We start from the raw sequence: 24,581 nt of genomic DNA, 5'->3' as shown, positions 1-24,581 counted from the left end.
AAGTACTATAGCTGAAAACATTTGCTAAAGTTCTAATCTGAAAAATCTACATATTCATATTAATGATTATTAACACACGACAAGGTTCTTCAGAAAATGAACAAAAACTTACAAGTCTGAATTCTTATGTTCCTTTTTACGAAGGCCACATCATGGATGGCCAATAATGAAATGCCAAATTCGAAGGACTGACTTTTCCAAATTGTTCCTATTCGTTAATAATGTTATAAAAAAACCAAAGATGGCTAAGAATAATGACCTGTCTTTTCTTGAAAATGAAAGAACTACTCATATACTAGTATATATAAATGACACTAGCTACGGATCATATTAAGTTCGCCACGACCTGAACAAGTCAAAAGAAATTAAAGTGTTCATGGTTCCCACTATTCACTTTCAATGTTCTATCATTCTTAAATTGTTTTCAAGATTCTAACACTATTTCAATTGCCTTAATTAAAACTTAAACTGCGACAACAAAAATCAACGGTATCAAAAAATACGAAAGTGACATTAAAGGAACAAAAATAAATTTAAAAGAGAAGTAAAATCTTCCTTAAAGAGACTGTTCACAAAGTATCATTGTAATTATTCCACTCTAACAAAAGGCACATATACAAAACCTATGTAAGTAATAACAAAAAACTAAATTGCAAAATCAAAATAGTACTTAAGAAAAAAAAACACCAATAAGATAATAACAAAACGGTGAAAAGTAGTTGAAACGCAATCTTTTTTTAACGCAAAAAAAAAAAAAAGCGTCCGCGTTTTAAGCTCTCACAATATATGTGCCGTGTTCCTAACTCCGTTAAAAAGTTAAAACCACTCGCCACGTCATCACCGCCAACGACTTTGCAAAAAATATACACACACGCTCCTGGACCCCACGTGGCCAACCAAACCCAATCACGATCCTTTGTTTTGTTTTTCCAAAGCTGGGCCCCGCCAATCCCCCACCGTAAACGCCGCACGTCACGCCACGTCAACCAACAAATCCGGTCTTCTCCCCGAAGTAAACCGTGTCATCCCACCTAAACCAGGTAACACCGGTTCATCACCGCCACAGTCTAATGATCTCCTCGAACCGGTACTGTTCCTCGTCGGTGAACTTTCTTCCGGCGGAAGCCTTCCTCTGATATCCGTCGATCTCCTAGCTGAAACCCTCGCCGGAGTGGGTACGACGGCATCTTTACGCGGCGCGTGAGCTTCCCTCGCAGCGGTAGATACGTCTTTGCAACCGCCACCGGTTCTGAAGATAGCTCTGAAGCTAGTGAAAAACCCGGGTTTCTTAACCCGAACCGGTTTATCTTTAAATGAACCGGATTTTTGTCTCTGAATCCGTCGGCTACGGTCGCGTTTAGATCTCACCCTTCCGATGCAAGAAACCTTAGGGGAGGAAGGCTCCGATAACGAAGGATCCGATTTCAACCTCGACCCGATCCGTTTCGGGATCATCAGAGTCCTGGCGATTCTGCAGTTCCTCCGCTTCTTCGCTTCGTTGAAACAAGTCTTCTGTGGTTTCGGTAATCTGATGATCGACGCCTTTGATTTGAGCGAGACTCGTTGCGAGTTCGAATTAGGGTTCGGATTCTGATTCGGAGTAGGTGAGTTCCGTTTTTGTGATTCTTTGCGTTCGAAGAAGGCGTTGTCGTTAAGCCACTCGAGCTGTTCTTCTTTTGACAAAGAGTAAGATTCCGGTGGGAAATCGATTGATACGGGTCGGATCTTCGGGTCATGAGTTGAGTCTTCGTTGTTGTTGTCGTCGGCGAGAGTCTCGCATGAGATTTTCCGGTCCGAGCCACCGGCGCATACTGAAGAAACGACTTGTGGCATTGAATCGATGATGAGCCTTTAGCTAAAAGACTTTGTTAGAGAAAGAGACAAGCTTTGAGAGGTAGGTTCAGGGGAAGAGAAGGTTCATAGATACGAACTTAGGTATGCTGATACAAGAGAATAAGATCCATATATATCCATATATATATATATTTGCTGATTTATCTGATTTTATATTTATTTTATTTTATTTATATTTCAGTTGACTTTTTATTTAATTTTCTTAACTAAAAAGATATTACTAGTAATTAATTAGTAGAGACTTGTAAAATAAATTTATATGATTATATTGATTCATCGTCAAATACAAGTTGACAAGAATTTGAAGCTTTCTTCACTCTGCTCAACTCGTTGAGGAGCAACTTGCGTCTTTCTTCAATCTTGTTGAGCTCTTTCGATTCAATGGGTATAGTAGTGAAAAAGGTTGCCTTCTTTAAGAGTCTTGCGTTCTTTAGAATGTATGTAGCCACTTCTTTCTCTTCTTCTCTTTCCCAACCGTATCTTATCCACACAAATGTCTCGAGGCAAGAAGACAAACATTCAGGAACGTACTTTGGCTCATTCCATTTCCCGCTAATAACCACATCATCTTTGCTAGCATCCTTATCATGCTGGTGAGACAAACACAAGGCAAAATGTGTATTAATATCAGACCTTCATATTTAAAACCCCAAAAGAGAGAAAGACAACCATCAGATCGTAATGATATATATCTTACATCAATGAGTTTGAGGACTTGTAGTTTAGGAGAGCTATCGAGCATGATCGTAAGCAGATTCCACCACTCTGCTTCACGTGTATACATCTCTAGATATACCAGCTGATAAAAGATAGCTCCAGTAGGACACTTAATCTATTATGCATAAAGATGATCATGTTATATTATGAAAGCTACAGAAACAAACACAAAGTTAAATTGCAAGCATAGTTGTTTGTTACCTCTAAAGGTGATAAGTCCAAGGAAAGACGTTTGGCTGACTTAAGAGATCCCAAAATATTCTCATTAACGATATAAGAAACGTTACTAATAGTTGCCTTGACTAACACTGGCGCATTCTCAATCAGACAACTCTCACCATGACTAAACCCTTTCATTTCCAAGTACTCCAAACAAGGAGCGTTTATCATAGTCTTTCGTCCCCCAATTTGACCGTGAATCCATAGTCTCTTTAAAGATGGCGCTTCAATAAGCAAAGTCAGCACAACCTTACAAGTACCTCCTTGTATGAGCAAATCTTCAAGATTAGGACAGCCAGATATAAGGTTACGGATTGATTCACCGTCTTTGTAGCTCACATGATAAAGGTGCAAAGTTCTGAGAGACTTCATACAAACTCGAGAAGGAACATCAACAAGAACCGAATACTTGAGTTGCAAGGTCTCAAGTGTATCAGAGAAAAGTACACTAGTTGGAAATCTGACTGAACTTTTAAATAAAAAAAGATCGAGCACCAACTTACGCACATGGCGTACAACCGCAATTCCAACCCATACTCCAACATTTATAACACATCTAGTTTCTTCAGTCTTATCAGTAACTTTGAGACGCAAACTCTCCAAAACCGGAGCTTTGTGTGAAAGCAAAAACTTGCCAACATTCTCTAAAAATTTCGCTATATCCTCCTGATAATTGTCAGAATCAAACTCTAGTTTTGGTACCAACTTCCAAAGAGACCGCCATCGTTTAGACAAAACACTAGTGGTTATAACAGTTTTTGGTGGAAGTAAAGACAATATCTGTAGAAGCAACTCCTCAGGTAACTCACTGATCCTGTCTTTACCCATAACAACTCGAATTCTCAAACTTTCACAAACAAAAACCAAAAGAAGACAAAAAAAATTTAGAATTAGGGTTTTGAGCTAGCTTGCAGTTAAAGAAACAATATATAAGGGTTTATGTCGAAACAGAGAAATATACCAGCTTTCGATTGCCGTTGATAGAGAAGAGACGACAATTTTGTAGTATGGCAGAATCTTCCCAGTGTCTAAGACTCTCCAAACTGTCCAAACCCAAACGCAGTGTAGTAATGCTCAAGAGACTCAATTACCGCTCGAATCTGGCTTACACTTTGTGACTGATTCGTTATCAGATCGGCGATTCGAGGGTTGACAACAATTTGCCCAATGCATACCAATTTGAAAGATATTATTAAACTATGATGTTTTAGGGGTTGCTAAATGATTAATTCCATCCTACGGTTTCTGTCTAACCTAAAAAAGAAAACAAATATTCACAGTATATATTTTTTTATTTTATTTTTGGGTGCTTTTTCCAATTTGTTCAATAAATATATTCGGTCGTATATTATTATTTTCCAATTTCCGCAAGTAGTATATAAAAATTATAGTGACATTGTTTTTCTGCTGAAAACACCACCAGAAATATAAATCACAAAATTTTGATATCAATTAATGCCAAACAATAATAACAAGAATAGAAGTATAAGTAATTCTTACACCGCATAAACCCATTAGAGACTCTTCTCATGTTTCATTACTTAAAAGAGTTAAAAGACATATAAGATTATTCAAACACAAGGTGGCATGAATCTGAAGCCTTGACCACACCATTCATCTCGTTGAGCATTTCAAGCTTCTCTTCGGGTTCAATGGGTCTTGTGGAGAAAGTTGCCTTCTTCAACCATCGTGCGTTCTTTAGAATGTATGTAGCCACCTCTTTCTCTTCTTTACTTCTCCAATCATATCTTGTCCACACAAATGTCTCAAGGTATGACGATAAACATATAGGAACACGCTTTGGCTTCTTCCATTTTCTGATAGCCACACCAACTTTACCAACATCTTGATTTTTCTAATGAGACAAACATGCGGCAAAGGGGAATGCAATGTATATTACTTAGACATTCAAATATATCTAGCCGCAAGTACTAATAATGAAAATAACTTACATCAATGAGCTTGAGGACTTGTAGTTTAGGAGAGCTCTGGAGCATGATACTAAGTAGATTCCACCACTGCACTTTACGTGTACTAATACACCAGCTGATGAAAAATAACTCCGGCGGGAGAGTCAATCTATGCATAATTAAACATCATATTATTAAAGCTTCATAAACAACAAAGTTAAATGGCAAGCATAGTTATAGTTGTTACCCCCGAAGGTGATAAGTCCAATGAAAGACGCTTGGCTGACTTGAGAGATCCCAAAATCTTCTTATTGACTATCGTAGAAATGTTCCTAATATTTGCCTCAACTAGCTCTGGCGCATCCTCAATCAGACAACGCTCATAACCACTTAACCTTTCAATTTGCAAGTATTTCAAAGAAGGAGCGTTTATCACATAACCCCCCTTCCGTACACGAGTGCAATCATTAATTGATAGTCTCTTCAAAGATGGCACCACAATAACAAAGTTCTTAACACAATTAGGGTAACCTCGATGAATGAGCAAATCTTCAAGATTTGGGCAGCCGGATAAAAGGTTAAAAACAGATTCATCGTCTTTGTACGTCACAGAGTCAAGGTGAAGAGTTCTAAGAGACTTCATAGAAACCGGAGAAGGAAGATCTATATGAATCGGAGGATTCTTGAGTTTCAAGGTCTCAAGTGTATCACAGAAAAACAAGCAACTCGGAAACTGGATTGAAATGGATAAGGAAATCGAGACTTGGAGTACGAACTCACGCACATTGCGTGCAAATGCAATCCCAGCCCATAGTCCAACATCTATATCATCACATAAATCTGTGACTGTGAGATGCAAACTCTCTAGAACTGGAGCTTTATGTAAAAGCAATGACCTGCCAACATTCTCTGCAGTTCTCAGATTCTTAGAGTTGAACTTGAGTTTCGGTACCAACTTCCAAAGGGACCTNCCATCGTGCGTTCTTTAGAATGTATGTAGCCACCTCTTTCTCTTCTTTACTTCTCCAATCATATCTTGTCCACACAAATGTCTCAAGGTATGACGATAAACATATAGGAACACGCTTTGGCTTCTTCCATTTTCTGATAGCCACACCAACTTTACCAACATCTTGATTTTTCTAATGAGACAAACATGCGGCAAAGGGGAATGCAATGTATATTACTTAGACATTCAAATATATCTAGCCGCAAGTACTAATAATGAAAATAACTTACATCAATGAGCTTGAGGACTTGTAGTTTAGGAGAGCTCTGGAGCATGATACTAAGTAGATTCCACCACTGCACTTTACGTGTACTAATACACCAGCTGATGAAAAATAACTCCGGCGGGAGAGTCAATCTATGCATAATTAAACATCATATTATTAAAGCTTCATAAACAACAAAGTTAAATGGCAAGCATAGTTATAGTTGTTACCCCCGAAGGTGATAAGTCCAATGAAAGACGCTTGGCTGACTTGAGAGATCCCAAAATCTTCTTATTGACTATCGTAGAAATGTTCCTAATATTTGCCTCAACTAGCTCTGGCGCATCCTCAATCAGACAACGCTCATAACCACTTAACCTTTCAATTTGCAAGTATTTCAAAGAAGGAGCGTTTATCACATAACCCCCCTTCCGTACACGAGTGCAATCATTAATTGATAGTCTCTTCAAAGATGGCACCACAATAACAAAGTTCTTAACACAATTAGGGTAACCTCGATGAATGAGCAAATCTTCAAGATTTGGGCAGCCGGATAAAAGGTTAAAAACAGATTCATCGTCTTTGTACGTCACAGAGTCAAGGTGAAGAGTTCTAAGAGACTTCATAGAAACCGGAGAAGGAAGATCTATATGAATCGGAGGATTCTTGAGTTTCAAGGTCTCAAGTGTATCACAGAAAAACAAGCAACTCGGAAACTGGATTGAAATGGATAAGGAAATCGAGACTTGGAGTACGAACTCACGCACATTGCGTGCAAATGCAATCCCAGCCCATAGTCCAACATCTATATCATCACATAAATCTGTGACTGTGAGATGCAAACTCTCTAGAACTGGAGCTTTATGTAAAAGCAATGACCTGCCAACATTCTCTGCAGTTCTCAGATTCTTAGAGTTGAACTTGAGTTTCGGTACCAACTTCCAAAGGGACCTCCATCGTTTAGACAAAACACTCGTGGTTATAACAGTTTTTGTTGGAAGTAAAGACAGTATTTTTAGAAGCAACCCTTCAGGCAACTCATCGATCCTGTCTTTACCCATAACAACTCGATTTCTCAAACTTTCACCAACAAAACCAAAAAGAAGACAAAGATAAAGAATTAGGGTTTATAGCTAGCTTGCAGTTAAAGAAACCATATTTGCAACGAAACAGAAAAACATACCATCGTTTCATTGTCGTTGATAGAGTGAATTATATAAGAGACAACAATTTAATAGATTAGCAAAGCCTCTTTGTGATTATGCCTTCCCAGTGCTGCTATCGAATCAATAACGCTCCAAACACAAACACAGTCTACCTAGCAATACTATTCACGAGACCCAACCCCCGCTCTAATCTGGCTTCAGCTGATCTTTTATCAGATCAGCGATTCGAGAGAGGACAACAGTTTTCCCAGTGCAAAAAGATGAAAAATATTTTCTTTGATTATTTGGGAAAAATTAGTTTTAGGGGTTACTTTTTTTTTTTTGGAGGAACAAATATTGCATCCTATAGGTTAGGAAAACGATTATTGTTCATATTCTATTTTATGAATCTTTTCCATTTTGGTCCGATATACACATTCAACAATATCTAATCTGAATAATACTCCCTCCTGTTTCATAATACAGATGTTGATGTTTTAGAGATTTTTTTTTGTTTCATAATATAAGATGTTTTCAAATTTTTAAGTAACTTTTAGATTACTATTATATTTTTTTATTATTTATTTTATGCAGTATTGTTTATGATTGTTTGAATTTTTTTAAAAATGATTATTTCTTAATATGCGTGCTTTCACACAAAACATCTTATATTTTGAAACGGACGGAGTATATACTTCATACAATCTAACGAAGGATCCGATTTCAATTTTGACCTGATCCGTTTCAGGATCATCAGAGTCCTAGCGGGGTTTTATTTAATTTATAGTATTTAGTTGACTTTTTATTTAATTTCTTAATTAAAAATATTACTAGTAATTAGTAGAATTTATTAAGGTGAGAGAATTGTTTTACAGGATGATGCTAAATAATTGAATTTATATGATTATTGATTCACCATCAAATACAAGATGACAAGAATTTGAAGCTTTCAGTCTCTAGTCAACTCGTTGAGCATCTTACGTCGTTTTTAAGCTTGTTTGAGCTCTTTCGATTCAATGGTTCTTGTGGAGAAAGTTGCCTCTTACTTCAACAGTCTTGCCTTCTTTAGAATGTATGTAGCTACTTCTTTCTCTTCTTCTCTTTCCCAACAATTATTCAGGTTAATTCCATTTTCACCAACATCTTGATTATGTTGATGAGACCAACACAAGAAAAATGAGGCATCCAGAGGATACATGCATGATAGATTGTAAACAAAACCCGTCATCGACAAAATGAGGTTGTTTTCATCTTAGTCTTAATTAGTGTCACATTTGTCTCTGTTAGTTTATAAATTTGCTTACAATCTATCATGCATGTATCCTCTGGATGCCTCATCTCTGTTCCCTTTCATTTTCAGTCTTTTCATTCCGTTTGTCACAAGTCTCAGGGTAGGAAAAGGAGAACAGGTCATGCTTATGATTACTTTTATTTCATTTGATATGAAGAAATTATTCAACTGAAATGAAGATTTGATATTTGGATTTTATCCCAGTCCACAGGCGGTGTTAAGTTTATTTTGATGATATGCTTAGCTGTTTATTATAATTCCTATGTTCAGAGCCAATGATCCAATAGTGAGATGCAGCAAGATGTTGGATAATATATTCGAGAATGATTTGGTTGCTTATATTGATTTGTGTCACTTTATGATTCACTTGAAATCAATTGGTTTCACAGTTCAAAACGAAGCTTCAAGAGTGAAGACTGATTGAAGGAGAAGAACAAGGATTCAGATTTGCAGAGTAGCACAAGGCATCAACAATTCAACAACATGTGTATGTATCTATCAAACACTTTAGTTACTACAGAAGGTTAAAGGTCTAATATATAGGAAAGATGAAGACTCTGGTATAGACAGAGAGGCTCTTAGATTGTGACTTAAGTTTAGGTACTTAAGTAGTCCCACGTGCGAAGGTCGTTAGGCGGTTCGGTGTTCTGCACCCACTCTGTTTTGAAACAGAGGACAGGAGCTAGCTAGGTTTTTCGTGCGATCTGATCCCTAACGTTCTCTGTGTGCGCGACTTGAGAGAGAGAGATTTACGAGCGATGTTGTCGAACACTTGTTCTCAGAGCTCAGTTCTTCCTATAGTTCTGATCGTTTTCTCTTGTTATATCTAATACTAACTGAATAATATGCATTAAATCTCGTCCTTAAAACCCAAGATAATGATGTATAAGATTCATAATTTTCATCTCCCAACGGCCAGACAAAGCACCATACTTGGAAATTGGACTCCAAAACCGAATATAAACCTTGTTACACCAAATAAAACTAGCTAGCCTATAGTGAAAGTTCTACTATGTGACAAGAAGATTCAAATATATATATATACGCTCATTCCAATTCAAGCACAAGGTGACATGAATTTGAAGCCCAGACTATAAAAAAATATAGTAAATTTATATGATTATTGATTCACCGTCAAATACAAGGTGACAAGAATTTGAAGCTTTAACTCTGCTCAACTCGTTGAGGAGCAACTTGCGTCTTTCTTCAAGCTTGTTGAGCTCTTCAGATTCAATGGGTCTAGTTGAAAAGGTTGCCTTCTTTAAGAGTTCTGCGTTCTTTAATATGTATGTAGCTACTTCTTTCTCTTCTTCTCTTTCCAAACCGTATCTTATCCACACAAATGTCTCGAGGCAAGAAGACAAACATTCAGGAACGTACTTTGGCTCATTCCATTTCCCGCTAGTAACCACATCATCGTTATAACTAGCATCATCCTTATCATGCTGATGAGACAAACACAAGTAACAATTAATGTATATTACTATCAAAAGAGAGAAAGATACACCATCAGATATATATATCTAGCCGAGTACTAATGACCTTACATCAATGAGCTTGAGGACTTGTAGTTTAGGAGAGATGTCGAGCATGAACATAAGTAGATTCCACCACTCCGCTTCACGTGTATACATCTCTAGATATACCAGCTGATAAAAGATAGCTCCGGTAGGGCACTTAATCTGTATGCATAAAGATCATATTATATAATGGAAGCTACACAAACAAACACAAGTTAAATTGCAAGCATAGTTGTTTGTTACCTCCAAAGGTGATAAGTCCAAGGAAAGACGTTTGGCTGACTTGAGAGATCCCAAAATCTTCTCATTACCGATGTAAGAAACGTTACTAATAGTTGCCTTGACTAACACTGGCGCATTCTCAATCAGACAACACTCACAATGATTAAACCTTCTAATTTTCAAGTATTCCAAAGAAGGAGCGTTTATCACATAGCCACCAGCCTCTTTTTGTCCACCAATTTTACGGTGAATGGATAGTCTCTTACGGTGAATGGATAGTCTCTTTAAAGATGGCGCTGCAATAACCAAAGTCAGCACCTTACAACGGGTAGCTCGATGTATGAGCAGATCTTCAAGATTAGGACAGCCAGATATAAGGTTACGAACAGATTCATTGTCTTTAAAACCCACAGAAACAAGGTGCAGAGTTCTCAGGGACTTCATACAAACTGTAGAAGGAACATCTGCAAGAACCGAACACTTGAGTTTCAAGGTCTCAAGTGTATCACAGGAAAACACACTACTTGGAAATCTGACTGAATAGTTAAGTAAAAAAAGATCGAGCACCAACTCACGCACATGGCGTACAATCGCAATTCCAACCCAAACTCCAACATCTATACTACATCTAGTTTCTTTATTCTTATCAATAACTTTGATATGCAAACTCTCCAAAACCGGAGGTTTGTGTGAAAGCAAAAACCTGCCAACATTCTCTGAGAATTTCGCTATATCCTCCTGATTGTCAGATTCAAACTTGAGTTTCGGCACCAGCTTCCAAAGAGACCGCCATCGTTTAGACAAAACACTCGTGGTTATAACAGTTTTTGTTGGAGGTAAAGACAATATCTGTAGAAGCAACTCTTCAGGCAACTCAGTAATCCTGTCTTTACCCATAACAACTCGAATTCTCAAACTTTCACCAACAAAATCCAAAAGAAGACAAATTTTAAGAATTAGGGCTTTAGAATTAGAGCTTGCTTGTAGATAAAGAAACTATATAGGACGATTTGTGTCGAAACAGAGAAACATACCATCTTTTCATTGTCGTTGATAGTGTGAAGAGACGACAATTTAGTTCATTATCAAAGCCTCTTTCAGATTTATGCCTTCCCAGTTCGCTGCTGTCGAGTTACCGCTGCAATCAGTCTGGCTAGAATCTGGCTTTAAGCTAGATATTTTGATTACACTTCGTGATTGATTTCTTATCAGATCGGTGATTCGAGAGAGGACCAGTTTGCCCAATGCAAAAACGACGAAAATAAAAATAAATTAGGAATAGAATTAGTTTTAGGGGTTGCAGATATTATCAGCAGTTTCTTTTTTTTTTTTTTTCTTTTAATAGGAAAATACATTGCATCCTATAAAGCTATCTAGAGGAAAACAAATGTTCATATTCTGTTTTGCGATTCTTTTCCATTTTGGTAATATATTTTATTTTCCAGTTTACGTAGTAATATAGTGACATTTATTTACATTAAAAGAAAATTGTTTTTCTTCTGAAAAACACTATGATATAATATGGGGTAAGTTCAAACGCTGATGTAATAGTTTTGTAATGTTATTATGTCGATATTCTCGTCCAGATAAATCACAAGATTTTGATATCAATGTCAAATACTAATAACAAGTATCTCAATCTAATACGTACTGCTAAAAGCTAGCTATAATGGAATTTTCATTTCTTATGTCACATTGAAACAGGAAGATGAAAAAAAAAAATAACGTAAAAGAGGATGCATGACTTGGGGACATAGGGAAGTATTCTCCAGGCGACAAGTTTAAGGTACTCTGCACATCAAACCTCGTCTCTTCATTCTCTCCATACCAACGGTGTCAGGAGGTATAACGGGTAGGGAGGAACTGGAGAACTGAAAATATACAAAAGACAACATCATAAAACATCCCAGAAATTTAATGATCATCAAATAGTGATACACGCTGGACTTAAAAGGGAGAGAATCCCAGCACTATCAGGTTTAAACATTGGTATTACTTTCTACACGAACATGGACAAAAGCAGAAGAAGTTACCTTATTGAATAAGGTAACTGAGCAAACGAAAAGAGAGAGAGAGGAACTGAGCAAGCATCAAGTCGCCAAGCTGATTACAGTGCATTGTCATTCCCCAATAAGTTACTGAAAGCGTATCATTGCGGAATTCGCTTTACCATTCCCAAGATGGCAAGATAATAAACAATCAAAGACAGAGGCGGGCATAACCAAGCAAGAAACTAGACAAGAAGAAAAAGGATCATAGCAATAGCATGAAGCAAACAAGTTTCCACCAACGACCAGTGGAGGCTCGCTTACCCCATATATTTTGGGTTCTTCTCAAAGATATTGTTTGTTTGTCAGCCCCTCAGAAAACCCATGACTCAAAAAAGTCACCCTATCAAGAAGACAAGGTAGGTAAATTTGGCTACAATAGCAGGAGCTGTTAGTTCTACTTTGTTGTGCAAAAGCCACCAGCCCCTGCACTAGAGAGAAGACAATCCAATCATAGACTGATCAAACATTCAATACATATATTGCTTCCCAAGTATAACTCTTTACATGCCAAGAAGATACTGTCAATAAGAAAAACTTCAAGTATGTCCTGTTTGTGTTCAAGCTCACAGTTACAAGCGTCACTGCTAACCTAAAAAATGAAGCCCAATCCTTGTCCAACAAAAGTAGTCCAATGTATATAACTAACTAGGATTTATAAAGAACTATTGCAAGACTAAAACAAGATACAGAGATGCTCAGAATTCCAAGAAGCAGGAGTCGTAAGATAATCGAAATGTCTGAATAGAAATATTGGTAAAGAATCATAGACTGACTCAAGGAACCATCCTGCATCATCATAAACACTGGAGATAGCATAATTAAATTCTGCTACTCTGATATGTACATAAAGCAAACTGAAAAGCAATGATGCTGCCCGGGATTAGAAATAGAAGAAAGAAAAAAATAGAATTGATACTTGAGATCGATGCTCATAGATAGAGGATTCAGCTGTATTCCGAACCAATTATCACAACGAAGCAAACAAGACATAGAAAATGAAATGAGTTTGATCTACAAAATACTGATGATATACATACCAATTCCAGTACCGGTCATGTATAAGATAACCGAAGAACTGTGCCCAGTAACATATGTCATCTCACCTGAGAACATTCAGAGAAGGTTACACACTGACACTAGTACTACACCACCAAAACTAAGAGACACAAATGTGAACGAAGACTAACCTTAATTAGGATTTAATCTTGTTACCAAACACAGAGAAAAAATAAAATAAAAAAAAAGTAGCAGAGAGTTAGACCTAAAATTAACAAAACGAATTGAAATAAAGTTTAGACTAAAATCAAAATCAAATTAACCATTGAAACTGATAAAACGACGCCGTGAATTACATTTTCCCGGGAAGAATTTCACCGGAAACGGCCAAACAAACGAAGAAAAAACAAGCACATAGACCTAATTCGCGGAACACAGGATACGAATTTTTTAACAAAACTGATCAAATTCGGAATTCCCAAAAATCACAAAAGAACAAATGCGAGACCGGATCCAAAAAAATTAGAAGAAGAACGAGCGCCCGAGCCGACCCGAGAGAGGATCCGTATTCCCGTTTCAACAAAAAAAAAAATACAAAAAAAAGAAAAATATATGTAAATAAAGTAAGCCTTGGACTGGGAGGAAGAAGAATTTAGCAAACATTACAACAACAATCGTAACCGCCCATCTCTATATCTACACGACACGTGGTACAATCGTAAAGCTCAGCGAAGGGCCAAAATCGATTTGTTCTTCTTTATTTTTCTTTCCCGGTTCTTTTCTCTTTCTTCTCTCTTCACTCAGTCAGTAGCTTCCTCTTCCCCAACTTCATCCTCTTTCTATTTTTTTTCTCTGAAATCTCTCTCTCGAAGCTTCGGAGGAAAAAAAACAAAAAAATGCTCGCAGTTTTTGCAAAGGAGGTGGCGCCGTTCCCAGAGCTGGACAACTCGTCGATGAATCTGTACACCGCTGACTCCGTTTCGGCCATGGAATATGCTCTGGCAAAACACTACACTTACTTACCTGATCCCAAATTCGTTTATGATTGATCTTCAGCCATGGTGTATGCTTGCGACTACTCTGGATCAGAAGAATTCTATCATCCCTCAGTAAGATTACACTCCCAATCGATGATTTCTGCTTTTTAATTTTAAAAGCTTACTTGAGAGTTTTATGGTACGAATCGACGAAGGATTCGATTAGTCTTGTTTGTTTTGTTGAGAGAGATCGCCATTTATGGTATGCTTAGGGTTCCTTAGAGGTTATATTACTTGTAGAGTGGTTTGAGATGAAAATTCCTATTTCTGGATGGTTCGATTCGTTAGAGATCGATCGCTATGATTTAGGGATATGGAACTGTAGGTTATGTTGTTGAGATCGCGCGATTAGGATAGATAGAGTATCTCAAATTGATTTGTTTCACCTTCCTAATTCTCTCTACTTGCTCTGTTGTATACTTTGTAATTTGTACATCAGTTTCACTCTTTCCTTTTCCTATCTGTCTCCTTCTCGCCTTGCTGTTTAGTTCCTCAGTCAGTCAGTATCAAAGAAAGATTCACAAGTTCTTCACTAAAGATTTTGTTCTTTGTGGCTTACCTTTTGCAGACTTTGCCAAGCAAAAGACGATATCTTCTGTCTAATGAGCGGTAGCATTGAGAATATAAACGAATTGGCTGTTCCTTTCCACTTCAACAAGGAAACTGATCAACTTACCATAGTGTTGGAGGCTTATAGATCACAGAGGCGGGTTAATGATGGTCCAGAATCAAAGCTTTCAAAGGATCAACGAGAGTTTTATTGGTTAAGCTTTGTAAAAGCTCTCAAGGGAAAGTTTACGATCCTTCTCTTTGATAACTTGAAGAAAACGCTCTTTGCTACTACTGTAAGATAAAACACGTCCCATCTTCATCTCTATACTTACGATTTGATTTGAAGCTGCTTGCTTATATGATACTTGAATGAATGCTTGTGTTTCATCTCTCTTTTTTTTTTTTTGTAAATAGGATCGTGATGCACATCTTCCTTTCTTTTGGGGAATTGATGTGAAAGGTGACCTTGTTCTTACCATAGATTCTGAAATGGCTAAGCTGGGGTGTCAAAGAGCTTATGGTTGTTTCCCAAGAGGTTGCTACATATCTACAGCAGATGGACTTAAGGCTCTTGATGATAAAAACAAGGTCCTATATGTGGAAGAAGATGTTGATAGTGTAGGCCATTCCTACATGAAGGTTGTATTTGATGTTGACTCCAACTCCACAGGAGGACATTGACTTGAGGGTTCCACTGAATCTACTGCTGGAAGCTAGCTATGAGCAACAAAAGTTCCAACTTGCTATTCATCTCTATGTCTACTAGTTCTGTTTCATGCTTCCTAGCTACTCTTATTCATTGATTCGTGTTTACAACTCTAGCTCTACTTCGTCTACTATTTCTCTTCCTATTCTTATTCACTGATTCTTGTTTTCAACTCTTAGCTATTGGAATATATAGAAAACTTCATGTTGCTATTCATTGTATTGTTACTTCCTCTAGTATTTGTGTTTCATCTCTTTGTACTCTTACTCATTAATTCGTGTTTTTAATACTCTTATTGATTAGTGTTTTCTTAGTACTCTTACTACTCATTCATTTGTTTTCTTTAGTAGAACCAATTTACTACAGAGTAGTTTCCTTGACGACCAAAGATTCTCTTGGGACATACTAAGAGCAATCTATAAAAGTGACCTGAAATCACTGATGCGTTAAAAGGAAAGTCTGTCTCTTGTACATTTCCATGGACTGTTTAATTTGTAGGAAGTAACTCTTTCTGGCAGATGGTTTCTAAGCAAGTACCATGCCCACTGATATGTACCCTGTTCACTGCTCTGCTCGGAGCAGTCTGCTCCTATGAACTGGACTAAAAACATATATCTTGGCAGCATTATCATGTAATGGCCTAGGTTCAAGCCGTTAAGAAAATGAAAATTGGCTTCTGACATGCTTATGTAAAAAAGTTTTAAAGCAGACGTTAGCTATTGGATTCCCCTGTAACAACACACCCATGAGATATTCTGTGCTAATAATATTTAGACAGGGAGTCTGTCACAACAGTTTATAAGTGAGGAATCAGACAAAAAAACAAATCATGTTTTCAGGTTTAAATAATGCAAGTTAAGCTACCTGATTAGCTGTAGATGTGATAATGCTGACTGGGACAGTGAAGGTAACGACCATGAATGATGCTAGAACTCTACAAGGAGTCCCTACCAAGGCATATGGATCTGTTCGTTTATGAAAATGCAGAGAACAAGATATAGTACTACTGAGATAGAGCGCAGACCGTAAAACCACCAAATTGGTATGTGTACTTCCTCATCAACCTCGTGTGTATATCCATCTTGGCCAAGGTTGAAGCTCGAATTTGTATCCATATTCCCGTTAAGTTAAAGCTCAAACATATTACTCATCCAAAACCAGCATAAATCCTCCTAACCAAATTAAAGTAACACCATATTCTAGTCCATTTCTGACATGAAAGACGGGTTTAATTTCTAGCTAAATATATTGTGTTCTGCCTGAAATATATGGTCCTTTTCATTTGTCTTATGTACTATTGGTCCTTTTCACAAAATCCACCATACCCTGAAATCCAAAACCAGTTTAAATCCCTTCTAAAGCAATTAAAGTAACAATATACAGTAAAAGCTCTATGTTACTAGAAGAGTTAAAATACATATAAGATTATTCAAACACAAGGTGGCATGAATCTGAAGCCTTGACCACACCATTCATCTCATTGAGCATTTGAAGCTTCTCTTTCCAGTCAATGGGTCTTGTGGAGAAAGTTGCCTTCTTCAGACATCTTGCATTCCTTAGAATGTATGTAGCCACCCCTTTCTCTTCTTCTCTTCTCCAATCATATTTTTTCCAGACAAATGTCTCAAGGTGGGACAATAAACACTTAGGAACCCGCTTTGGCTTCTTCCATTTCCCGCCAACCACACCATCTTTACTAAAATCCTGTTTTTGCTAATGAGACAAACATGCGGCAAAGGGGAATGCAATATTGTATATTACTATTAGAGACCTTCAAATATATATCTAGGCCGACTACCGATAATGAAATAACTTACATCAATGAGCTTGAGGACTTGTAGTTTAGGAGAGCTCTCGAGCATGATCGTAAGTAGATTCCACCACTCCGCTTTATGTGTATACATCTCTAGATATATCAGCTGATAGAAAATCACTCCAGCAGGACACTTAATCTATACATAAAGATCATATTATTAAAGCTATACATAAATAACAAATAAGTTTAAACTTGAAAGCATAGTTGTTTACCTTCAAAGGTGATAAGTCCAAGGAAAGACGCTTGGCTGACTTGAGTGATCCCATAATCTTCTCATTGACTATCTTAGAAATGTTGCTAATATTTGCCTCAACTAGCTCTGGCGCATCCTCAATCAGACAATGCTCATAACTTTTTAACTTTTCAATTTGCAAGTATTTCAAAGAAGGAGCGTTTATCACATAGCCCCCAATATCTTGTCCACTTATGCGATCACGAAGCCATAGTCTCTTCAAAGATGGAACCACAATAATAAAATTCTTTACATAATTAATAGGGCAAGCTCGATGCACGAGCAAATCTTCAAGATTAGGGCAGCCAGATAAAAGGTTACAAATGGATTCATCGTTTTTGTACGTCACAGAGTCAAGGTGAAGAGTTCTAAGAGACTTCATAGAAACTGGAGAAGGAAGATCAATCTGAATCGGAGGATTCTTGAGTTTCAAGGTATCAAGTGTATCACAGAAAAGCAGGCTACTCGGAAATCGGACTGGCAGGGAAAAGGAAATCCAAACTTGGAGTACGAACTCACGCACATTTCGTGCAAATGCAATTCCAGCCCATAGTCCTACATCTATATCATCACATAAACCTGTGAGATGCAAACTCTCTAGAACTGGAGCTTTATGTAAAAGCAAAGACCTGCCAATATTCTCTGCAGTTCTCGAATTCTCAGAGTTGAACTCGAGTTTCGGTACCAACTTCCATAGAGACAGCCATCGTTTAGACAAAACACTTGTGGCTATGACAGTTTTTGTTGGAAGGGAAGACAGTATCTTTAGAAGCAAGTCTTCAGGCAACTCACTGATCCTGTCTTTTCCCATAACAACTCGAATTCTCAAACTTTCACCAACAAACACCAAAAGAAGACAAAGATTAAGAATTAGGGCTTTAGAATTAGAGTTAGCTTGCAGTTAAAGAAACTATATAGAACGATTTGCGCCAGAAACAGAGAAACATACCAGCGTTCCATTGTCGTTGATAAGATAAGAGACGACAATTTAGTAGTTTAGCGAAACCTCTTTCAGATTTATGCCTTCCCAGTTCCCAGTGTCAAAAACGCTCCAAACCCAAACGCAGTGTAATCGAGAGACCCAATATAATTACTTTTCGAAACTGTCTTTAAGTTATATATATTTTGATTACACTTTGTGATTGATTTGTTATTAGATCGATTCGAGAGAGATAAACAGTTTGCAGACGAAAAAAAATTAGAAAATTTAGGAAAAAATTAGTTTTAGGGGTTGCAGTTATCAGCAGTTTTCTTTTTTTTTTTTTTTTTAAAAAGAAAAAAAATTGCATCCTACGGTTCTTAATAGCCTATGGGAAAATAAATGTTCATATTCTATTTTGGTCCAATAAGAAGGAAAAATTCTTCAGGAGACAAGGTCTAAGGTACTCTGCTCAGATCTCCTTGTAGTCATCTGCACATTGAACCTTGTCTCTTTGTTCTCTTTATATCAACAGCATGATATAAGCCATAAACTAGAGAAGAAGAAAAAGGATCATACCAATAGCATGAAGCAAACAACTTCGCACCAACGACCACTGGAGGAGGCTTACTCCATATATTTTAGGTTCTTCTTAAAGATATGTTTTGTTTGTTAGCCCTTTGAAAAACCCATGACTCAAAACTGTATTCCAAACTACATATCACAAGAAATAAATAAGATTAGAACGAAGAAATCAAAAGCGTTTGTTTTGAAGAAGCAAGTTAAAACCAAACCAGAACAAAGGAGTTTAAAAGTTAAGGTCACTGATAGTGATTAAAGAGCAATCACATTCTTTCTAGGAGAAATTACTTGAAACTCTTTGTGGTTCTATATATAATCTTAATAAGGAACCACATGCCTAGATAAATATTTCAACTGAAAAATGTAAAAGGTAGAAACTTATATAATCATTCTTACAGTCACTTCAGATTTTCTAACACTGAGAGAAATCATGGAGGGTTACAGACTAATACTACACCACCGAAACCTAATTCATAAACTAAGAGAGACAAATGTGAACTAAGAGTCTAAGACTAAGATTGAGACAACCTCAATTAGGCTGTAATCAACTTACCAAAACAAATAATCGAAAATAAAAGTAGCAAAGAGTAGCTCAAACACTCTACCCGCAACCACCTGCAAAAACATCTCGGGTGCTATAAAAACAAGAATGCAACTGCAATCTACACTTTGTCTTGATGATCAGAAAATGGTAGTTTACACTTACAAGAGGTTGATAAAATGCTGAGTTTTGCACATATTCCCAAAATAGCTACCAACAATGTTAATGCCAAATGTCACTTGAGAAGATTAAGAGAAGGTTACACACTAGTACTACACCACCAAGAGCAAATTGCTTTATAAACTAACAGAGACAATTGTGAAACTAATTAAGACTAAGACTCTTTGTAGCAAGCGGAAAAGGGCTACGAAAGCTTCAGCAGACACATGAGAAAATTAAGGTTGAGTGGATGACTCTTCCTAGAAGCAGAGTCTAATGATATCTCACAAGGATTTTGACTTTTGTACAGTACACTCTTTGGTTCTCAAGTCTGGTTTCTTTGACTTTCCTTTCTAAATGGGGTTTTGTAAGAGCAGCAGATGAGGGGTTTTGTTTACAATCTATCATGCATGTATCCTCTCCTCTGGATGCCTCATCTCTGTCCCCTTTCATTTTCAGTCTTTTCATTCCGTTTGTCACGAGTCTTAGGGTAGAAAAAGGACAAAAGGTCATGCACTTTTATTTCAATATTGATATGAAGAAATTATTCAATTGAAATGAAGATTTGATATTTGGATTTTAATGGGTTTATATTACATCCCAGTCCACAGGCGTTTTTAAGTTTATTTTGATGATATGCTTAGCTGTTTATTATAGTTCCTATGTTCAGAGCCAAATGACCCAATAGCGAGATGCAGCAAGATGTTGGATAATATATTCGAGAATGATTTGGTTGCTTATATTGATGTTTGTTAGTTTATGATTCACTTGAAATCAATCATTTGGATTCACAGTTGAAAACGAAGCTTCAAGAGTGACGACTGATTGAAGCAGAAGAACAAGGATTTTTGCAGAGTAACACACAAGCCATCAACAGTTCAACATGTGTATCTATCAAACACTCTAGTTAGCTCAGAAGGTTTCAGGTCTAATAAAATAGATGAAGACTCTGGTACACGCGAGGCTCTTAGTCCCACGTGGAGGCTCACGTGCGAAGCTCGTTAGGCGGTTTAGTGTTCTGCACCCACTCTGTTTTGAAACAGAGGATAAAAGGAGCTAGCTTAGATAACATGCAACTAGTCTTCTCCTATAAACAAGGAGGACTTATTCAAAACAAGAAATTAAACGTCAAAAAAATGCAGAGTAGTTGCCAGGTTCTGAAGGACTTTATTCTTCATACTTGTAGTTCCTTACTTTTCTACAAGCGATCCAATGAACAGAAGAAGTCTAAAATGTTTATTTTTGGTATATGATGATTTATAGCTCATCTTTGGAATGACTCGAAGGCCAACATGGCGATGATGTGCTAAGACTATCAAGCCAGATTTCATCACCAGGACGTGAGTTCGAGTCAGTGTTTCTATGCCACGACCAATGTGCTCGTTTCCCGTCAATAACCTTCAGTCTCCCATGTCCGAAACTTGATTCGCGATATTCTGATAATTTTGAATGATGCTTCTTATACCTGTAATTCAAGTTATATGAAAACAAGAAACATATTGATAAATTCATTTTAAATAATCAAACTTATTAAAACAAAAACCTTTGGTTTGGTGGGAAAGTATGAAACTATATTTGTTGGATGTTTGACAAAGTCTAAAGTAGAATAAATCAAGCGAGGTTTTAGTAGTTTGAATAAGTATTTCTAGTTGCAGTTTCTTTCGGAGTTAAGCTCCTTATATAGTTTTTCTCTGTTGTGGTTGTAAGGGTTGTATAAAAAGTCATTGTTCTTCTTTGATCGAAGAATACAAATCATTCAGACTATTTCATTTGTTTACTTAGTTCTGTTTCCATTAATATTTAGATATATAATGAGAGGTGACTTACGGTGGTGCAAGGCTTCTGCCTCCGCCACCGATGGTGATGTATATAGGCCCACATGAGTCGGCCTTGTTGTTATATACACGTTTCTGCATTAATCACAAATTCACAATTCGACATCAATTAACCCTTAAATGATACATTAACAATGACTTTAATGAAGTCTTAAAATAGGAAAATAATATATTGTGACTAACGAAGATTGAGGACTTACGAAACGTTCGTAGCCATGAACATGGCCGGAAAAGACGACGTCGACTCGAGCACTATAGAGCAAAGACTCCATAGCTTCCCTCATGCTCTCTCCCTCACCTTTATGTGCCTCGTTCGTGTTGTACCACGGGGCGTGCATCAACACTATCACCCACGGGGTCGTTTTACGGTCAACCTTTTTACAATACAAAAATAGAAAGAAAAAGAACCCAGTTAATTGTCAAGAATTTATAGAAATTTTTAACTACGTAACATTTTATAATTATGGGTCCCTTATTGTGTAAAAAAAATTCGGCTTTTTTCTTCATGTCAAATTTATTTACTAAAAACCAAAAAAAAAACTTCAAATAATTCCAACTTATGTTTTTATATAAAAAATATCTACCCGGCATTTTTGTGTGAAAGGGATGAAATTATTATGTGTTAAGCATTTTTCCAACTTAATATCGACAAACTAACCTTCGCTAAATTGGCCTCGAGCCATTGATACTGATCGGAATCAGAGTCAAATTTGGTGTAAGAACCGAGCATAACCGTGTGGACACCGGCTACATCAAAAGAGTAGTACAGGTTGGAGTCAGAGAGGCTCTCAGCGTACGGCATTTTCCACCGAGCATTGTATGACGTGAAGCCTAGATAGACTTCCTTCTCGTGGTTTCCTTCAGTAACCATCCAAGGACGCTTGCTCGCGAGTGGCTCCACCAAGCTACCAAAAGAGTCCCAAAGTGACTGACGTGAGTAGTAACGATTGCCAGCGTAGGAGAGGTCGCCAGGAAGTAGAAAGACGTCGTAGTCTTGACTCTTTATCTGAGATAATGTTGCATCTGTCGATTCGGTTTGGCCTAGGTCACCTTCAATATTTCATCAAAAATATCTTTCATTAATTTGACATGAAAATTTGGTCCATAATTAACCCGTTTGAACCAGAACCCCAACATATAGAATAGTGTCGTGAAAATAATCCGATCCAACCCAACTTGTTCATGGATTGAGTGTTTTGTGCGTTAGATTCAACTCAACAAATCATAAAAGAAAGATGATGAACATAAAAGAAAAAGTCTTTGAAGTAGGTTACCTACGATTGCGAACTCGACCGGAAAAGTTGACGGAGGAGTCTTAAAAGAAAATTCAGGACCGTTGCCACCACAACGATAGTAGTAAATGGTGTTGGATTGGAGAGGTCCGATCTTGACGTGGTGGATTTTTCCGGAATTGTAGAAAAGGTATCCGTAAGAAGTGCTTTCTCCGGTGGCTTTTCCGTCGTACTTTCCTGGTTGTTTACCGTATTCCACCACCGAATCCACCTTCTCGTCTTCTGTTATGAATGTTACTCTCATGTAGTCCTTACCCGCCAATGATACGTGCACCTTTAATTTATCAAATATAACTTATATGTAGATTAGTAACAGAATGTAACATGAATATATATGTGATAGATTTAAGAACATAACTAAGGAGATCAAAGATATCCATCATTCAATCTACCTGAATACAAATACATTGTCCTTAATTAAGGACTATACTGTACATCTTACATTCCATAACAAACCGAAGATGAAAGTATAAGAAATTAATAAAACAGGGAATACTTTTGAATTGAAAATATATAGAGAAAGAGAGTTAAATCAAAGAACCTGTTGTGGATCAGATTTGGAGTCGTCATCAGCTTGAGATATGAACGGACAAAGGAACAAGAGAGTTACACAAAGAAAGAGACCAAGAAGTTTCATCTTCATTAATGTTTGAAAGAGGTTAAGTTTGGTGAAGAAGAGTTGATTAATATTGAAGAGATCGGTGGACGTTTTCAGGTGTGTCTATACTTTTATACATCTCGTTAACCATCGTGTCAACTTACTTCATTTCCCTTTTTATATTTAATCCAAAATATCTTACTATATACTATATATTATATACTATTTGTGAGTTTTGCTTGCAGCTTTCTTTTATGTATTTGGTGTATTATTTAACGAAGAATAATGGTAAAGTCAATGCTTGAAAGGTTTACTTAACCTTAAAGAATTGGACCCAAGAAAATAATTAAACAAAGATGAGATGCTTTAAATAAAGGTTTTAAGATGTATAATGTCGTCCGATCCGTGGATCCGTATGTCTGCGTATGAACATTTTATCGATAGGGCAAATAATTCTGATCGTTAAGACAGTAATTAGCAGATAAACTTTGCCGATCGAAGAAATTATATACGTTAGGATTTTCAGTAATTTTGCAACACAGTATAAAACTTTGCGTTGAACGGTAGAAGATATAAAATGAAACACAATATCTAGTAAAGTATTAATAAATACGAAAGTAAAAAAGTCCATTGTTTGGCTATCATCCTTTCCCATCTGATCAATAAGGCCGCAACCGAGGGTAAATTTGGCTATCATCCTCGATGTCATAATTTACTTCTCACCCATCTTTACTTCGCAGACGACCTCATGGTTTTTGTGGAGGGTACTAAACGATCAGTAGAAGGAATCATAGAGATTTTTGATGAGTTCGCTTGTATTTCAGGACTGAAAATCAGTTTAGAAAAGTCCACTCTATTTATGGCTGGGATATCACCAGAGCTGCAGACGGAAATACAGTCAACTTTTCCATTTGAGATTGGCACTCTACCTGTTAGATATCTTGGACTGCCGCTTCTCACCAAAGCTATGTCCAGGGGTGACTATCAGCCACTTATTGATAAGATTCGAACGAGAATAAGCTCATGGACTGGTCGGTTCCTTTCTTATGGCGGTAGGCTTCAGCTCATCAAATCTGTCCTCCTCAGCATTACAAACTTCTGGTCCTCTGCTTTTCGGTTACCAAGCAGTTGTCTGAAGGAAATAAACAACTTGTGTTCCGCTTTCTTGTGGAG

The 24,581-nt window shown here is 37.1% G+C and overlaps 7 protein-coding genes, 1 long non-coding RNA gene and 1 pseudogene across 11 annotated transcripts; 1 reads left to right on the top strand and 8 right to left on the bottom strand.

Moving 5' to 3' along the window:
- Positions 551–1,957, bottom strand: LOC104711820. The gene has a single exon (XM_010428588.2). The coding sequence runs from the start codon at positions 1,831–1,833 to the stop codon at positions 973–975; it is 861 nt and encodes a 286-aa protein (XP_010426890.1). The 5' UTR covers positions 1,834–1,957; the 3' UTR covers positions 551–972.
- Positions 2,118–3,963, bottom strand: LOC104715603 (F-box/FBD/LRR-repeat protein At3g52680-like). The gene is made up of 5 exons (XM_019230035.1): positions 3,900–3,963; positions 3,752–3,833; positions 2,773–3,637; positions 2,552–2,686; positions 2,118–2,444 (listed from the first exon to the last, which is right to left on the bottom strand). The coding sequence occupies exons 1-5, from the start codon at positions 3,961–3,963 to the stop codon at positions 2,118–2,120; spliced, it is 1,473 nt and encodes a 490-aa protein (XP_019085580.1).
- Positions 4,358–5,675, bottom strand: LOC104715602 (annotated as a pseudogene).
- Positions 6,115–7,108, bottom strand: LOC109126471 (F-box/FBD/LRR-repeat protein At3g51530-like). Its single transcript, XM_019230034.1, has 3 exons — positions 7,098–7,108; positions 6,854–6,994; positions 6,115–6,793 (listed from the first exon to the last, which is right to left on the bottom strand). The coding sequence occupies exons 1-3, from the start codon at positions 7,106–7,108 to the stop codon at positions 6,115–6,117; spliced, it is 831 nt and encodes a 276-aa protein (XP_019085579.1).
- On the bottom strand, positions 9,443–11,327 carry LOC104715601 (F-box/FBD/LRR-repeat protein At3g52680-like). Its single transcript, XM_010432994.2, has 4 exons — positions 11,127–11,327; positions 10,114–11,008; positions 9,898–10,032; positions 9,443–9,795 (listed from the first exon to the last, which is right to left on the bottom strand). The coding sequence occupies exons 1-4, from the start codon at positions 11,135–11,137 to the stop codon at positions 9,463–9,465; spliced, it is 1,374 nt and encodes a 457-aa protein (XP_010431296.1). The 5' UTR covers positions 11,138–11,327; the 3' UTR covers positions 9,443–9,462.
- LOC104711818 lies at positions 11,633–13,766 on the bottom strand. 4 transcript variants are annotated; one of them, XR_755390.2, is made up of 4 exons: positions 13,331–13,766; positions 12,405–13,246; positions 12,126–12,325; positions 11,633–11,963 (listed from the first exon to the last, which is right to left on the bottom strand). It is a non-coding gene; the product is annotated as an uncharacterized LOC104711818 (long non-coding RNA). The 4 variants fall into 4 exon arrangements; XR_755388.2 differs by having other exon boundaries at positions 12,126–12,571; positions 13,181–13,246; XR_755389.2 differs by having other exon boundaries at positions 12,126–12,566; positions 13,181–13,246.
- LOC104715600 lies at positions 14,779–15,409 on the top strand. The gene is made up of 2 exons (XM_010432993.1): positions 14,779–15,021; positions 15,143–15,409. Exons 1-2 carry the CDS (start codon positions 14,779–14,781, stop codon positions 15,407–15,409), a joined length of 510 nt encoding a protein of 169 aa, XP_010431295.1.
- LOC104715599 (F-box/FBD/LRR-repeat protein At3g52680-like) lies at positions 16,860–18,314 on the bottom strand. The gene is made up of 3 exons (XM_019230367.1): positions 17,463–18,314; positions 17,252–17,386; positions 16,860–17,147 (listed from the first exon to the last, which is right to left on the bottom strand). The coding sequence occupies exons 1-3, from the start codon at positions 18,291–18,293 to the stop codon at positions 16,860–16,862; spliced, it is 1,254 nt and encodes a 417-aa protein (XP_019085912.1). The 5' UTR covers positions 18,294–18,314.
- Positions 20,707–23,521, bottom strand: LOC104711817 (purple acid phosphatase 22-like). The gene is made up of 6 exons (XM_010428587.1): positions 23,352–23,521; positions 22,793–23,084; positions 22,177–22,568; positions 21,719–21,892; positions 21,511–21,593; positions 20,707–21,148 (listed from the first exon to the last, which is right to left on the bottom strand). Exons 1-6 carry the CDS (start codon positions 23,451–23,453, stop codon positions 20,941–20,943), a joined length of 1,251 nt encoding a protein of 416 aa, XP_010426889.1. The 5' UTR covers positions 23,454–23,521; the 3' UTR covers positions 20,707–20,940.

This window comes from Camelina sativa, chromosome 9 (assembly GCF_000633955.1).
Source record: "Camelina sativa cultivar DH55 chromosome 9, Cs, whole genome shotgun sequence".
NCBI classification, from domain to species: domain Eukaryota; kingdom Viridiplantae; phylum Streptophyta; class Magnoliopsida; order Brassicales; family Brassicaceae; genus Camelina; species Camelina sativa.
Note: the sequence above shows the minus strand (reverse complement) of the source record. Positions and strands in the feature narration are given on the sequence as shown.